Source organism: Gigantopelta aegis, chromosome 8, assembly GCF_016097555.1.
Source record: "Gigantopelta aegis isolate Gae_Host chromosome 8, Gae_host_genome, whole genome shotgun sequence".
In the NCBI taxonomy this organism is placed as follows: domain Eukaryota; kingdom Metazoa; phylum Mollusca; class Gastropoda; order Neomphalida; family Peltospiridae; genus Gigantopelta; species Gigantopelta aegis.
In genome coordinates this window covers 60,928,790-60,946,498 of record NC_054706.1, presented here as the reverse complement: position 1 = coordinate 60,946,498, position 17,709 = coordinate 60,928,790, and the positions used below count along the sequence as shown (strand labels likewise).

At 39.5% G+C, this 17,709-nt stretch overlaps 1 protein-coding gene across 1 annotated transcript; it reads right to left on the bottom strand.

Annotated features, from left to right (window-relative positions):
- Positions 1-11,703: 11,703 nt before the first annotated feature.
- On the bottom strand, positions 11,704-16,887 carry LOC121379766 (acid-sensing ion channel 1-like). Its single transcript, XM_041508417.1, has 4 exons — positions 16,766-16,887; positions 15,268-15,868; positions 14,024-14,122; positions 11,704-11,949 (listed from the first exon to the last, which is right to left on the bottom strand). The coding sequence occupies exons 1-4, from the start codon at positions 16,885-16,887 to the stop codon at positions 11,704-11,706; spliced, it is 1,068 nt and encodes a 355-aa protein (XP_041364351.1).
- Between the last annotated feature and the right edge of the window lie 822 nt (positions 16,888-17,709).

The following is a 17,709-nucleotide window of genomic DNA, read 5'->3' as shown; positions in this document are numbered from 1 at the left end:
ATAAATTAAAAGTACAGAAAAGCAGATATAATCCAGTAATAGAAAGAAATGAAACTATCTGTTTAAAGTGTAATCTCAATCAAGTGGAAGATGAATATCATTTTCTTTTAGTATATCCATATTATGCTTTGAGCAGGAAATATTTCATATCAGAATACTTTATAGTAAATCCTTCAAGAGAAACATTTTTTTTATTGATTTCTACCCAAAATATAAAGTGTATTAAAGGAATAGCCTTGTTTTTAAAAAGAAATCTGCCAGTTTAAATTGATTATACATGTATTGTAATTTGTACATGCGTAGCGCACAATTAATTTGTTTTTAAAAGTAGTTATCTTGGTCATGTGGCCTCAATAACTGACCTATGTGGCCTCAATAACTGACCTATGTGGCGACAGCGGGTTTCCTCTAAAAACAGTGTCAGAATGACCATATGTTTGACGTCCAATAGCCGATGATAAGATAAAAAATCAATGTGCTCTAGTGGCGTCGTTAAATAAAATAAACTTTACTCTTTACTTTTTCAGTAACTGAATAAATATCTTATCTTGTCTTGTCTTGTCTTGTAATATAAGTTTTAAGATTATTCATTAAAGAGTTGCAGACAGACAGACAGACAGATGTTTTTATTTAAGTCTCACCACATCAAAATACAAAAATAAGGAATAAAAGTACACAAGCCATACGGAATTACGAGAGATTGACATTAAAATAATACTATATATACTATATTAATATAATTTTTATATATATATACACACACACCAAATAATTACATGTCAATTCATTGGTTACCTTTTCACGCAAATTGACGCAAACGGACTATAATTCCTAATACAGCTAAGCGATCCTGCCGACCTATAATGCACTTCCCCCATATCTGGTCGAATCGCAGTTATTTCTACACAATGTTTCTACACAGTGTTCCTCCAAGAGTGTATTTTAATCTTCTTCTGACAGAATATTTGGTCCATGGTATCGTTTGTCCAAGGTCTGTGTTTTTCCACGGTACATTTCTTAACCAAACATTTCATTCATCATACATTATGGATGGATCTCCGAGCTGCCTAATATTGTTAGTCACCCTCCTGAAATTATATTTAATGAAGCAGTTTTAACCGTTTATAAAGTGAATAGTCATTATGTTATTTGTCGTTGAGTAGCATAAACTTATGAAAAGCAAAAAGCAATGTAGTAATTATGTTTAATTACTTATGTTCGATTTTTTTAATGTATTTATTTATTTTATTTTTTGACTATCTGATATTTATGTTAGTAAATAAAGATAAATTATGAATTTAGTTTTATAATTGATTTTTAGAAATGCTTCGTACCACCTTTTTTTCCACCTTTTTCGCAAGACTTGCTATCACTAGGAAAATGAATTCGACCACTTCAAATAGAGACAGCAAACTTAAGCCCAGGAACAGTCCAAGTAAACCGCCAAATGATGCTGAAAGAACGAGATATTAAGCAGTTAAAACATTAATTTGTTCCAAAAACACGAAAGGGATTGAAATCGGGAGGTATTGTGACATCAGTAATTAATGGATCTCTATCAACAATTAAAGAAGTAAATATATTATCATTAGTTATGTTTCTAAAAGTATAGTTGACTTAAACGATCTGAACAATTCATGTCTGTCACTTGTCTTTATATCTGTTAACAATTCTTGGAAATATACATCTGTTAATCTCAATTTTAGAGATCTTTGAAGTTTTATTTTAACATCACCAACTTCCTGAAACAACCAATCGTAACCAAACCTACTACGACAGACGTTATGGACATGCCTGGTGCGTTGAATGCAGAATCACTGGATACTCCTGAACCGTTTGATACATAGGCGTAGGACCATCCTGTCCCGGACTTAGCCACTGACGTTGTCAGAGACTAAGCCCGCGATGGGCATGCTTGGAACCTTTCTGGTATATAAGCATGTAAAACTCCTCCAAGTTCAAAGTAGGACATTTGGGAAAAGATATTAGGCACTTTGATGTTGAAAAATGTGGTTGTTTCTTTTATTTTTATTTTTTATTTTTATTTTTTTTTGGTTTTTTTTTTTTTTTTTTTTTTGGGGGGGGGGGGGGGGGGGGAATTGATTAGAATTTCTGCCAGTACCACTCACATAGAATATCCAAAAGTCGTTTAGAAGGTATTTGTTCTAAGTCTCGTACGGTTTTCGGTAGTAGGATATCCAGAATTACAACTGATGTTGGAGGCCTGAAAGATATAGAAAGAAAAGAACAGTCAGAGTTCAGTTCACCATATAAATGTACGCTTGTTTTGTTTAACGACACCACTATAGCACATTGATTTATTAATTATTGGCTATTGGATGTCAAACATTCGGTAATTTTGACATATAGTCTTAGAGGGGAAACCCGCTACAGTTTTCAGTTAGTAGCCAGGAATCTTTTATATGCACCATCCTACAGGCAGGGTAGTACGTACCACGGCCTTTGATATGCCAGTCGTGATGTAGAAATAGCCCAATGGGTCCACCGATGAGGATCGATCCCAGACCGACCGCGCATCAAGCGAGCGCTTTACCACTGGGCTACGTCCCGCCCCTCAATGAATGGATGTTTGATGACTCTCAGTCGGTTATTAGGTGTCGAGCAAAGGTAAGTATACGAATATCTTATAACTCATGCAAATCATGACCAAAAATGCTAAAGTTAAACTTTGTTTTGTTTAACGACACCACTAGAGCACATTGATTAATTAATCACAGGCTATTGGATGTCAAACATTTGGTAATTCTGACTCATAGTCATCAGAGGAAACCCGCTACATTTTCCTAATGCAGCCAGGAATCTTTTATATGCACTTTTGTCACAGACAGGAAAGCACATACCACGGCCTTTGACCAGATGTGGTGCATTGGGTGGAACGGGAAAAACCCAATCTGTTGAATGGATCCACCGAGGTGGTTCGATCCTGCGACCTAATACCGCCCCATAAATGCTAAAAGAATGGAATTAGGGTTCTGCAAAGATTTTTCATAATTCACTACAAAAATTGAAATTTTATAAAATTAAGTTCACACTTCCTCTGAGTGCAAATGGAAATAATGGATTTAAAAAAAAAATCCAGAATACAATGTTAAAGGATCTCTGTAGCAGTTACATAATTAATGACAGCTTCTCGCCATTACTATTGATTTTTGTTTTAAAATGTAAAGATTATACCTTAAAGGGACATTCCTGAGTTTGCTGCAATTTTTAAGATGCTATCGACTAACAGAGACTTTTTAACGATTGTAATTACATATCAAATATATTTTTCTGCATAAAATATTAGTGGCTGTATGTTAAACGTCTTTCTGATCGTTATAATACTTGTACTAGGTTAAATTTCATTTTATTTCCTGAAATATTATTTTTTCTTACGACAAAATCCAGTTTGGTCTTCTTGCAAATATTAAGACGACTAGAAACACATTGAATATACAGACACTGATATTCTAAACCAGAAAATATATTTAATATGCAAGTTTAATCGTAGAAATATTTTATTAGTCGGAAACATCGGTAATGTCCCTTTAAAATGTAAATATTATACCTTAACTACATGTCCATAAAAATAAAGCCAAACAATTTCACTGAACAAATGAGGACGTTCAACGTGTTGAATGCATGTACGCATTACACGTGTGTTGAGGCCCATTTTGTAATAAACGACCCATTTTGTAATATGTACCCATTTTGTAATAAAAAACGACCCATTTTGTAATATGTACCCATTTTGTAATAAAAAACGACCCATTCTGTAATAAAAGTAGGTACCCATTTTGTAATAAAATCGGACCCATTTTGTAATAATAAATAGGTGCCCATTTTGTAATTTAAAAAATGCCCATTCTGTAATAAAGGCTTAAAACGTCAGATTACAACATAGGTATAGGCCTTTGTTTAATATATACAAAGTGAAATAATATTAAACTTTGTGTTTAGATTTATTTCGATGGTCGACGGTTCGCCTGGGATACGAAATTTCTAACGCTAACCCCCTAAATATACATTGTTTTCTTGTTCCAACCAGTGCTATTCGGTTGGGGTATGAAGAACCAAGTATGTTCTACAGCTGTGTATCAAAAATAGTAGCTTGTGTGGGTAGTCTGTATCATAATTATCGGAACAGCAACAGCTGATTAAAATACTTTGTGATGTTAAAGAAGCATACATTAAAGATTTAATTAATATTGATAAGTATATTATTTTGGCATAAAAATTATAAGTTAAGGCACTCTCTTGTCTAAAAGCATACTAGTTGTCACTTTTCTTTTATACTGTTTGTGAATGTAATACATTTATGCATGTAGGTAACATTTAGTTTATATATTTCATTGTATTATTACCTAACATGAAAACCAAAAGCATGTAATTGATGAATATAATAATTGAATTCTCTTGTGCGTTTATACATACTGTGTATATATGCTGTGCTGATAAGCTTACAGCTTAAAGCAATAAAATAATTGAATTGAAACACATATACATTTAAAACAGGAGATGATTATTTTGTCGTGCATTGATTATACTCTCCGTATGGATGAAAATTTGGATCCTAGCTAAAATAATACAAAGGTGAATGAATACATATACACAATCCAATGAATGCATATGACATCAAACGCGTTTTTTTTTCAAGACTGGGTGTAGTTCAGATGACAGAAGCAGATGGTACAGTGCCTGGTTGGTTGTTTCCGCGTTATATTTTGGGAAATGTATCATAAACGATATATTTTGGAAATGATCGAATTTCTTACATTTTTAAATTCAATATACTGGTGGTTACGATCACTAATCATTATTCTATCTCGGCAGTCCTCTAACGACGTCCTGCTTCTGCATAATAATAATGTTTGAATAAGTTGTATTGGGAAAAGAAAATTATAAATTTTACGCAACCAAACGGACGCTCTCTCTCTCTCTCTCTCTGTCTCCGTTTCTGTCTCTGTCTCTGTCTCTGTCTCTGTCTCTGTCTGTCTGTCTCTGTCTGTCTGTCTGTCTCTGTCTCTCTCTCTCTCTCTCTCTCTCTCTCTCTCTCTCTCTCTCTCTCTCTCTCTCTCTCTCTCTCTCTCTCTCTCTCTCCCTCCCTCCCTCCCTCCTCTCTCTCTGTGTTTGTGTGTCTGTTTTGTCTATCCGTGTGTGTCTCTGTGAATATATATGTTTTAAAACAGGGTTTTTTTTCCCATGAAAATTTTCATTATTCAAGGAGAACTTTCCTTTGTTAGAAACGATAACAGTTTGGCTAACAACTTTCAGTTCTTTTTGCAATACAGGTCTGTCTGACTGTTTCTCTCTCTCTCTCACTGTTTCTCTGTATGTCTCATTATATCTGTATCTCTGTCTCTGTTTCTCTCTGCTCTCTGCTTATCTCTCTGTTGTTGTCTCTCTGTCTGTCTGTCTGTCTGTCTCTCTGTCTGTCTCTCTCTCTGTCTGTCTGTCTCTCTCTCTCTCTCTCTCTCTCTCTCTCTCTCTCTATGTGTCTGTGTGTCCATCTTTGTATTTATCTGTGTGTGTCTCTGTGAATATATAGTTTTGAAAACAAGGGGTTTTTTTTCCTTGAAAAGGTTCATTATTCAAGGAGACTTTCAGTTCTTTTCAAAACATACGTTTATTTTTCAGTGAATTCATACATTTATAATAATATTTTGTGTTGACTTCAGGAGGAAGTACCTGTACATGCTTATAATTTATGTAAAAAATAAACCGGTTTTGATACACAATGTTCCTTATCGAAATATTATTAGCACATTTATGAATTAACTTAAATAGTTCCTATTGTCATGCATAAGGGATAGTTCATGTTCAGTTACTACGATTTAACATTTCCTGACACTTCTAGTGTCTCACATGGTATATTTTTAATCTATGGGATCGTTCAATTAGTTGTGCAGCAATTTATTCAAATACATCAAATCTTATTCAAAATTCTGTAATATTATTACACTGTATATATTTAAAATGTTCATATTTATGGGATTATTAGCAAATGTACATAGAAGTTTAGAAAGAAATATATATATATATATATATACCTAATATTGCCGGTAACCATAACAAAAGAAGAATAAGAATAAGAAAGGCAAGTGTGGGTAGTTATATATATATGCATTCAAGACCGCATTTGAGCACATAGTCAGGCGGCAAACTAAAGTACAGTGTAAGCGGTAAATCGGTTAATGGACAGTACCTGTACACAATAATTGTAGAATTAACTTCCACAACCATCGGCTGAATGATCACATGTGTTTTATGTGTATTGTTCACTTTCTCGTGGTGGGTGGGGGATGGGGTAGGGCGGCTGGGGGGTGTGGGGAGGGAGTGTCAGTGGGAAATCACTTTTGACGGATACTAGTTTAAGTGTATTTCAGCTTAAGTAGTTGTTGATTAAACCCACTGTTTTTAATCAGCTGCTACGGCTTTTACAACACATTCATGTAGGTTACTTTCTCTTACACATATCTACACTTAGATTATAATGTAACAGTCGTGTCGTAATGGGGGGGGGGGGGGGGGGAGGAACTGGTTGGAACGGCAAAAAGCCCAATTGATGTGTTCACCGAGGAGGTTCTATCCTGTTACCCAAGTCCCCCAGGCGAACGTTCAACCGATTAAGCTAGATCCCGCTCCGATCATGATAGATAATACCACACGATGGGTTACGAAAAACAGCAAGGATATTTTATATGCACTTTTCCATAGTCAGGATAGTACATAGCAGGGCTTTTAGTATCCCAGTTTTAGGGTATTGGTTGGAACAGACAAAAAAAACAATTTGTGTGTCCACAGAAGTTCGATCCTGCGATACAAGCACCTCAAGCGAGCGGTCTGGAGTAATGGATGAACGGAAAAACTGAATAGGTTCACTTACAGAATCAACCTTAAGACATATTCGTACCCCTGACGAACTCCCAACCACTGAAAAAAAACTAAACACAAAGTTTAAAATTATTTCAATTTGTATATATTTAACATCTATGTCGTATTCTGACGTTTTAAGCCTTTATTACAGAATGGGCATTTTTTTATTACAAAATGGGTACCTATTTTTTATTACAAAATGGGTCCGATTTTATTACAAAATGGGTACCTACGTTTATTACAGAATGGGTCGTTTTTTATTACAAAATGGGTACTCATTACAAAATGGGTCGTTTTTTATTACAAAATGGGTACATATTACAAAATTGGTCGTTTATTACAAAATGGGCCTCAACACACGTGTTTTGCAAAAGAAAATCGCTGTGGTCACTTCAGAAAAACAAAACCTTGACGGAAAAACAACGGAGGATAGGGAAACTAAAAACCCATCAGATTGAAAGCATAAACTAAACCGTTCTGTGTATTTTCTAGGTTTAGCCTGTGGTTCTTGAAGAAATTACCGTTTCTGTTATTAAGTTTCCAATATGTGCAGAATTAATTAATATTTATTCATTATACTTAATTGTTATTGATACGTTTTTAAACAACAACTTGTGAGATAAATGGTATCTAACAGACACGAATGTATTATTTTATTTTTTACATATCCTCAAAAAAACAGGTTTTAAGCAAATTTTAAAGGGACATTCCTGAGTTTGCTGCATTGTAAGATGATTCCGACTAATAACATATTTCTACGATTAAACTTACATATTAAATATGTGTTCTTGTTTAGAATATCAGTATCTGTATATTTAATGTAATAAGCCCAAATTGGATTTTGTCTTCAAATAATTTCGTACGTTCGAAAAAATTATATTTTAGGACATAAAATGAAATTTAACCTTGTACAAATATTAGAACGATCAGAAACACGTTTAATATACAGCCACTAATATTTCATGCAGAAAAAATATTTTTGATACGTAATTACATTCGTTATAAAGTCTTTGTTAGTCGATAACATGTTTAAACGTACAGCAAACTCAGGAATGTCCCTTTAACATCTTTTTCGACTAAAAGTTATTTACAGCCGTTGCACTTGTAGCTGACTTACACGTCACAGCCACATGATTGTCAGGTTAACTATACCTCATAATGTAATCGATTTCCAGCGTGCTGTTTTTATTGGACGTATGGCATTGGTGATCCGGTTATCACCTAGAAGCAGCCAGTCGTATGTCTTGAAAATTGTTAACACACGTACGTGTGTAAACAACTATGTGTTATCAAAAATAACGCATGGTGTTCTCACCAACGGGTGTGTAAGAAACATATTTAATGAATATGTGTAGGGCGTTTATTTTATTTTTTTCTTTGGGGGAAGACGAGTGTTAAAATAAAAACGTTTGTCTTCCTTAGTTACAGTGGTTTTTGGTCCAAATGGGGCAGGATCTAGCTCAGTAGCTAGAGTGCTTCCCTGAGATGCTTACATCGTAGGATCGAATCACCTCAGTCGACCCATTCTCTGATAGGTTTTTCCCATTCCAACCAATGCCCCACGACTGATATATCAAAGGCCGTGACATGTGTTGTTCTTTCTGTGCGAAAGAACATATACAAGATCCCTTGATGTTAATAGAAAAATGTAGCTACTTTCCTCTAAATTACCAAATGTTTGCGATCCAATAGTCGATGATTAATAAACCAATGACCTCTAGTGGTCCAAAATCATACATTATAGCTAATATTATAATTTATACTTACACAGAATCGGGTAAATCTTCATGTGAGCAGTTGTTTTTCGGGTAAACATGTTCTTCGTGTGGTTCATTTTGCAGATTGAAAATTGGAATTTTCAACGTGTTGGTGGTTATTGAGGCGGTAAACGCGATCTTTGAGCAGACGTGAGGACAGTTACATTTGGTGTCATTCTCAATGATGTAATCTAGAAAGAAAAACAGTATTTGTTTAATAGCACTTCGGCACATTTAAAACGATGGCTATTCCATATTTAACATGTGGTTATTTCGACCGTACGTTGAGAGAGAGAGAGAGAGAGAGAGAGAGAGAGAGAGAGAGAGAGAGAGAGAGAGAGAGAGAGAGAGAGAGAGAGAGAGAGAGAGAGAGACAGACAGACAGACAGACGGATAGATACAGAGAGACAGAAGTGTTGGAGGAAGGAAGAAAGGAAGGAAGCTGCCTCCACAAAGTAAGTCCATAGGACAGTACGGCAACAGCCTTAATCATAGAGCTGTGGTTGGGATGGGGAGGAAGTGAGTCCAGAGAACGTTTATATGACAGTAGGCAGTCGACAGGCCAGGCATAATCTTCTTTATCACCAACCCCTAACAACCATTATCCCATTTCTTGAGCTGAACGGCAATTTAAAGTATCTAGTGGCAACAAGCAACCCTATTTGATTAACGTTCAAGGACACTGTCCTGGGCATATGCCTGGGCTATTTTGGATTGTCTGTTCGGGACAGGGGCTAGTGGTTAGATATATGTTAAAAGTAACTCTGGTGGGAGCCAGCACTGGGATGCGAACCCGGTGCTTAGCGGCCATTAGCCCGAAAACGTAACCACCAGACCGAGGGTCGTAACAGACATTTATGCTTACTGTCTTTTATATTCACGAAGCAGTCGTAAACATCCATGATACCGCATAATTCTTCTGTGCCTAAAAAATAAATCCAGAGAAATATTTAAATCAACCTGATTGTACAAGGTTAATAGGCTTTTTTGTATTGACCCCATGGGGTGGCAGTCCTACAGATGAAGGAGGGAGGGTGTATCGTGCTGGGGAATGACAGTCCTACAGACGAAGGAGGGAGGGTGTATCGTGCTGGGGAATGGCTGTCCTACAGACGAAGGAGGGAGGGAGTATCGTGCTGGGGAATGGCAGTCCTACAGACGAAGTAGGGAGGGAGTATCGTGCTGGGGAATGGCAGTCCTACAGATGAAGTAGGGAGGGAGTATCGTGCTGGGGAATGGCAGTCCTACAGACGAAGGAGGGAGGGTGTATCGTGCTGGGGAATGGCTGTCCTACAGACGAAGTAGGGACGGGGTGTATGGCGTGTATCTGGGGAATGGCAGTCCTACAGAGATGAAGTAGGGAGGGAGTATCGTGCTGGGGAATGGCAGTCCTACAGACGAAGGAGGGAGGGTGTATCGTGCTGGGGAATGGCTGTCCTACAGAGGAAGTAGGGAGGGTGTATCGTGCTGGGGAATGGCAGTCCTACAGACGAAGGAGGGAGGGTGTATCGTGCTGGGGAATGGCAGTCCTACAGATGAAGGAGGGACGGTGTATCGTGCTGGGGATGGCAGTCCTACAGACGAAGGAGTGACGGTGTATTCGTGCTGGGGAATGGCAGTCCTACAGACGAAAGGGAGGGAGGGTGTCCTATCGTGCTGGGGAATGGCTGTCCTACAGAGGAAGTAGGGAGGGTGTATCGTGCTGGGGAATGGCAGTCCTACAGATGAAGGAGGGAGGGGTGCTGGGGAATAGTCCTCGTGCTGGGGAATGGCAGTCCTACAGACGAAGGAGGGAGGGTGTATCGTGCTGGGGAATGGCAGTCCTACAGAGGAAGGAGGGAGGGTGTATCGTGCTGGGGAATGGCAGTCCTACCGGTGTATCGTGCTGGGGAATGGCAGTCCTACAGACGAAGGATGGAGGGTGTATCGTGCTGGGGAATGGCTGTCCTACAGAGGAAGTAGGGAGGGTATATCGTGCTGGGGAATGGCAGTCCTACAGATGAAGGAGGGACGGTGTATCGTGCTGGGGAATGGCAGTCCTACAGACGAAGGAGGGAGGGTGTATCGTGCTGGGGAATGGCTGTCCTACAGAGGAAGTAGGGAGGGTGTATCGTGCTGGGGAATGGCAGTCCTACAGATGAAGGAGGGACGGTGTATCGTGCTGGGGAATGGCAGTCCTACAGACGAAGGAGGGAGGGTGTATCGTGCTGGGGAATGGCTGTCCTACAGAGGAAGTAGGGAGGGTGTATCGTGCTGGGGAATGGCTGTCCTACAGACGAAGTACGGAGGGTGTATCGTGCTGGGGAATGGCAGTCCTACAGATGAAGTAGGGAGGGAGTATCGTGCTGGGGAATGGCAGTCCTACAGACGAAGGAGGGAGGGTGTATCGTGCTGGGGAATGGCAGTCCTACAGACGAAGGAGGGAGGGTGTATCGTGCTGGGGAATGGCTGTCCTACAGACGAAGTAGGGAGGGTGTATCGTGCTGGGGAATGGCAGTCCTACAGACGAAGTAGGGAGGGTGTATCGTGCTGGGGAATGGCAGTCCTACAGACGAAGGATGGAGGGTGTATCGTGTGGGGAATGGCTGTCCTACAGAGGAAGTAGGGAGGTGTATCGTGCTGGGGAATGGCAGTCCTACAGACGAAGGAGGGAGGGTGTATCGTGCTGGGGAATGGCAGTCCTACAGACGAAGGAGGGAGGGTGTATCGTGCTGGGGAATGGCTGTCCTACAGACGAAGTAGGGAGGGTGTATCGTGCTGGGGAATGGCAGTCCTCCTGCAGACGAAGGAGGGAGGGTGTATCGTGGGGAATGGCGTGCTGGGGAATGGCAGTCCCAGAGGAAGTAGGGAGGGTGTATCGTGCTGGGGAATACTACAGATGAGAGGGACAGGACGAGACTACAGTAGAAGTAGGGAGTAGGGAGGGTGTATCGTGCTGGGGAATGGCAGTCCTACAGACGAAGGAGGGAGGGTGTATCGTGCTGGGGAATGGCTGTCCTACAGACGATGTAGGGAATGGCAGTCCTACAGACGAAGTAGGGAGGGTGTATCGTGCTGGGGAATGGCAGTCCTACAGACGAAGTAGGGAGGGTGTATCGTGCTGGGGAATGGCAGTCCTACAGACGAAGTAGGGAGGGTGTATCGTGCTGGGGAATGGCAGTCCTGCAGAATGGCAGTCCTGCAGATGAAGTAGGGAGGGAGTATCGTGCTGGGGAATGGCAGTCCTGCAGACGAAGTAGGGCGGGTGTATCGTGCTGGGGAATGGCAGTCCTACAGATGAAGTAGGGAGGGTGTATCGTGCTGGGGAATGGCTGTCCTACAGATGAAGTAGGGAAGGTCTATCTTGCTATGTAGTTGCAGACCTCTTAAAGGCGAAGTAGTGTGCAGTTCTCTTAAAAATGAGGTCGGTAGGTGTGCCGTTTTATGGAGTGGCAGTCCTCTTATAACGAGGTAGGTATTCCGTTTTGGGATTGACAGTCTTCATTTAATCGAGGTTGGTAGATGTATCATTCTGGTAATGGAAGTCTTCGTGTAATCTATGTAGGTAGGTGTATGTCCGGGAGTGGCAGTCCTCATTTAATCGAGGTAGGTAGATATATCGTTCTGGTAGTGGCAGTCTTCGTTTAATCGATGTAGGTAGGTGTATGTCTGGTAGTGGCAGTCCTTATTTAATCGAGGTAGGTATATGCATCATTCTGGGAGTGGTAGTTCTCTTATAAAGTAGATAGGTATTTGTGTCGTTATGGTCTGGGGACCAATAATGCAGACGTAGTTTAAGGGATATTTTAACAGCTGTTGTGGTATGCAATCAAACTGAATCCCTCGCCACGTTTTCCTAAAGCAATTAACTACATAATTACAATATTTCGTAATATTTCGAACCGAATAAAGGTAAGGGAAGGAAAGAAACGTTAGTTTAACGACACCCCAGCACATTTTAATCTACGGCTATTTGGTATTTAAAATATGATTTTTATAATTTGGTCAATGGAAAGAGCGAGAGAGAGAGAGAGAGAGAGAGAGAGAGAGAGAGAGAGAGAGAGAGAGAGAGAGAGAGAGAGAGAGAGAGAGAGAGAGAGAGAGAGAGGATCCGCTGTCGCCATAAAGGATACCCTTAATGATAAAGCAACAAGGGGACCTTTATATGCAGTTTCCCATAGACAGGACGGTACATACCACGGTTTTTGATGTACAAGTCGTGGGGCATTGGTTAGGACTGGGAAGCACCATTAAATACACTTCGATCCCACGACCCATCGTGCCGCAGGCCAGCGTTTTACGTATGGACTACACTCTGCCTCTCAATGAATGACAACTAAACACCAGTTACACTCATCTATTTCACATACCTGGATGCCAGGGATGTCGACAACCACAGGCGGCTATAGAAAAATTGACGAAACATTCCATCTCGCACGTCTCCACTGTATAAAAGTCATCTCCATTTCCATATCGATGTATTGGGTTTGTAAATTCAGGTGAAGTAGCATGGACGCATTGTGCGGTACCGAATGAAGCGTAGGGGTCGGATAGTGACTGACGCTAAAAATACATAGATATGATTATTAGTTTGTATTATAATGTGCTATTGATGATTGCGCTGATGACGATGATGATGATGATGATGATGTTGATGATGATGATGATGATGAAGTTGATGATGATGATGGTGATAATGATGGTGGTGATGATGATGATGGCGATAATGATGATGGTGATAATGATGGTGATAATGATGGTGGTGATGATGATGATGATGATGATGTTGATAATGATTATGATGATGATGATGATACTTGTGGTGGTGGTGATGACGATGATGATGAAGTTGATGATGATGATGATGATGATTATGATTATGATGATGATAAGAATGGCGAAGAACCGGATGGTGGTGATGAGTAGGATGTTTCATTTCGCGGAACGTGAATTTTATATTTCAATTGACATTTTCGTACCTAAGTTTTTATATGTAAACTGTTATTAAATTCAAACCATGAAACCTACTGTCGCTTCAAAATCGAATTCAATATTTAAACTGTTATTAAAATCAAAAAGTGAAACTCATCGTTGCTTGAAAACTAAATATCTGTAGGAGACTAAGTCCAACAAACATTTTGCTGGAACTGTTGTATGACATGATTACAATATTTTTCTTTTTTATAGTTTGTGATTTGGGGTTTTTTGGAATTGTGTGTAGTTTTATTTATTATTAATTAAATTCCGATTTCAAAAGAGACGTCTAACTCTCTCTCTCTCTCTCTCTCTCTCTCTCTCTCTCTCTCTCTCTCTCTCTCTCTCTCTCTCTCTCTCTCTCTCTCTCTCTCTCTCTCTCTCTCTCTCTTCCCTCAGAGGATACGCTTTATAATACACAAGGTGAATCCACGTACCTGGGTTTTTTCCACTCGGAATGTGGTGACAGTGTTTAATGCTACAAAATCTCCTCTCATTGTTGGTAATGGCGGCTCTCTCTGGTCGTGGATTATAACCTTAGAGAATGGAAATAATAATTATAACTACAATATGATTGTTTCTTTTTCTTTACGGTTGCACATCACTATTCAGTTTAGCATACATTGCAATACAATTTCTACGTCAATATTTTCTGTGAAAAAAATAGGACAATATTAAGAGGGATATGCGATTGCTTTTTTAGAAAGTTCAGTCGCAGAACGTCAATATACATGGAGAACGTTAATATAGGTGGACCTTAACAATGTTGAGTTATCCACCCTTAAGCAAGAACACCGCCTCCTTTTGTTGCTACCGGCCTCAGTGGCGTCGTGGTTAGGCCATCGGCCTACAGGCTGGTAGGTACTGGTTTCGGATCCCAGTCGAGGCTTGGGATTTTTAATCCAGATACCAACTCCTAACCCTGAGTGAGTGCTCCGTAAGGCTCAATGGGTAGGTGTAAACCACTTGTACCGGCCAGTGATCCATAACTGGTTCAACAAAGGCCACGGTTTGTGCTATCATGCCTGTGGGAAGCGCAAATAAAAGATCCCTTGCTGCTAATCGGAAAGAGTAGCCCATGTAGTGGCGACAGCAGGTTTCCTCTCAAAATCTGTGTGGTCCTTAACCATATGTCTGACGCCATATAACCGTAAATAAAATGTGTTGAGTGCGCCGTTAAATAAAACATTTCTTTCTTTCCTTTTGTTGCTATATAAGTGGCAACATATCAAATGCATAATTGGAATCATTTAGTAATAAAAATAAGAAGAAACGTCAAACCAATGAGTTACTAAAGAGGTCAACATACTTCTATGTTGGTTAGAAAGCTTTGTAAAAGGCATTTCAGCATTTTATATTATTTTTAATGAAGGATTATCCCCATCACCGGATTATATTAAAGGTGCTATCTCAAAGTTACAGTACAATATTTCCTATTTACCCAACAAGCTGAAACATATTGAGTTTTAAATTTGTATAAGAACTTTTATTTATAAATTTTTATGCAGAGGTATCCTATAACCTGAGACCATATTTGCATTTAGGTATGATTCTTTTTATTATTATACCATGGTATTGTACTAACCTACCGGTCTGCCTACTTACCTGCCTACTTACCTACCTACCTACCTACCTACCTACCTGGCCGATCATTACGTAGGCGACATGACAGTCCACTTACCTGTATCCCATTTGCTGAAAAGATTTTAAGATCATCCTCCAACTTGAGCGAGAAGACTATCACCAGACGCCTGTTCTTTGCTGAATGGTAACGATGTTTGGCCACTTTAGTCATGTTCATCGTGTAGCAGGATCCTATCTCCGTGAGGACCTTCTCCAGGATGTCTCCACAGCAAGGCAGGGCCATGACGTGCATGCCTTTGAACCTGGGACAGGCAATCGGCGTCAGGACTTTGCTGGACATCGTCCAGTTGACCATAGCTTGCCCTGAGATCGGATCGCTGTACCAGCTGGAAATATTCGTTGGTGGTGGCTCTTGCGACTTCAGGTGGACATGGGTCAGGGCTGATGCTGCCAAATAGGAATCTACATGCATTATCTCGTGCAGTATGTCTTGGGCGTAGGGCAGAACTTCGAGATCCTCGATCCTTCCTTGAAATGCTTTCAAAGGACAGATGGTCACTGCCGGGAAATCGCCTTCGTTTGCGGACCTGAAGACTTCTTTGATCAGCGTTGGTCGGTCATAGTAATGAATCAGATCCAGATAAAGAAGGACAGATAGTGTTGATACTGCCGCCAGCACTAGCAACAGCCATAATAATCTAAAAACAAAATACACTCACCCCATGGGTGTGGGGTTTTTCAATGTTTTGAAAATATAAAATAAAATAATAAAATATCACCCCACCTCCCTTTTTAAAAAAAAAAGAAAAGAAGATAAAACAAAATAAATAAATAAATAAATATATATATATATATATATATATATATATATATACACACACACACACACACACACACACACACACACACACACACATTTTATTGTCTCTTGGCAGGGCTACCAAGACCATTGTAAATTAAATATATATTTAATTTATAATGGTCTTGGTAGCCCTGCCAAGAGACAATAACATTTTGTGTCCAGGTGATGATTTATCGTGAGCAGTAATTCTGAATGAAAGATTTTGTTTGTCAGCGGTGCTTTGATTTGTCAACTAAAACTTTAACTGGTCACGGAATAAGGTTGGCTTTAGTCTATTGCACAATAGTATGCTCCGATGTACATCAGATTGAGGTTGATGATGATGACCGGCTTTGGTGGCGTAGTGGTTAAATCGTGAGACTACATGCTGGTAAGTACTGGGTTCGCCTCCCGGTGCCGGCTGTCTTCCAAAGTGAGTTTAATGATTCAATGGGTAGGTGTAAGGCCACTACGCCGACTTCTCTCTCACTAACCACTAACATCTAATAACTAACCGACAGTCCTGGACAGGCAGTTCAAATAGCTGAGGTATGTGCCCAGGACAGCGTGGTAGAAGCTTAATTTGATATCAACACGAAAATAAGTAAAAATTAGATGGATTATGACGATCATAACCATCATCATCATCATTATCAACTTCTATCTGATACAAATCAGATCATAATAAGATTTTTTTTTTTTTACTTTTAAATTTAATTTATTCCCAGAATAAATTGATGAATTTTAAACTTACCTCCTTCCTGGATATAAGTTCCTGGCACCCATTTTGTTGACACCGTGTATTGTTGAATCCGCAGCAAAAGTAGCTGTAATATCTTTCCAAGATGGCATCTTTTTTTCTTTAGGTTTCGCCATGGTAAATCTTACTGACGATTTCAATATTTCAAAAACACACAAAATGATCTATCAGTAAATCCTCAAAAGTTGTTATTGTGCTGCTGCTGCTTTGCTAACTTTTTTTTAAAAGAAAATATATAATATATTTCAAGATCCATATACAACTGGTCCCCGTTGTGCCCTGGGCGTACTTGGTGACGCTAATTTTTATTTGCAGCAGTCACAGAAGCGAGTTGTGTCTGCACATGATGGTAGGTAATTCAGCTTTCTTGTTGTCATGGACACTGTTTATATGTACCATTATTCTAATTATTGGGATGATTTAGATTTGCGACATCACTTTATCACTTTGTATAAAAACCCAGGATGCATTAAGTGGATGATGTTGCTAGGGTTTAACCCAATTGCAGTCAACATTAACAGAAGGCAAAACTCGCGATTGTCTTTGTTCAAGAAAGTTCCATTAAAACGCATTAATGTAAATCGTATTGGGTTAGCGACTGAACTAACATCTACTCCGATTGTCTGAACAATACACATAATTGTATTAGTCGTGGAAAAGAGGAGAGACATCAATAAATTGCGCACGGGGTGAGATCTACCTCACCTGAGGTGCTTGGGTAGTTAGATCTAATCCCCTTGGTGGATTCATTGGGTGTTTTATCGCGTCCTGGACGGCAACCCCTCACCCCCAATTTGTATTTCAAGGACGGTAGTATGCGCTGTGCAGTCTGTGGGAGAGTGCATAACAGTGTCGAAGTTTGTTTTGTTTAACGACACCACTAGAGCACACTGATTTATTAATCATCGGCTATTGGATAATTTTAGAGAAGAAACCTG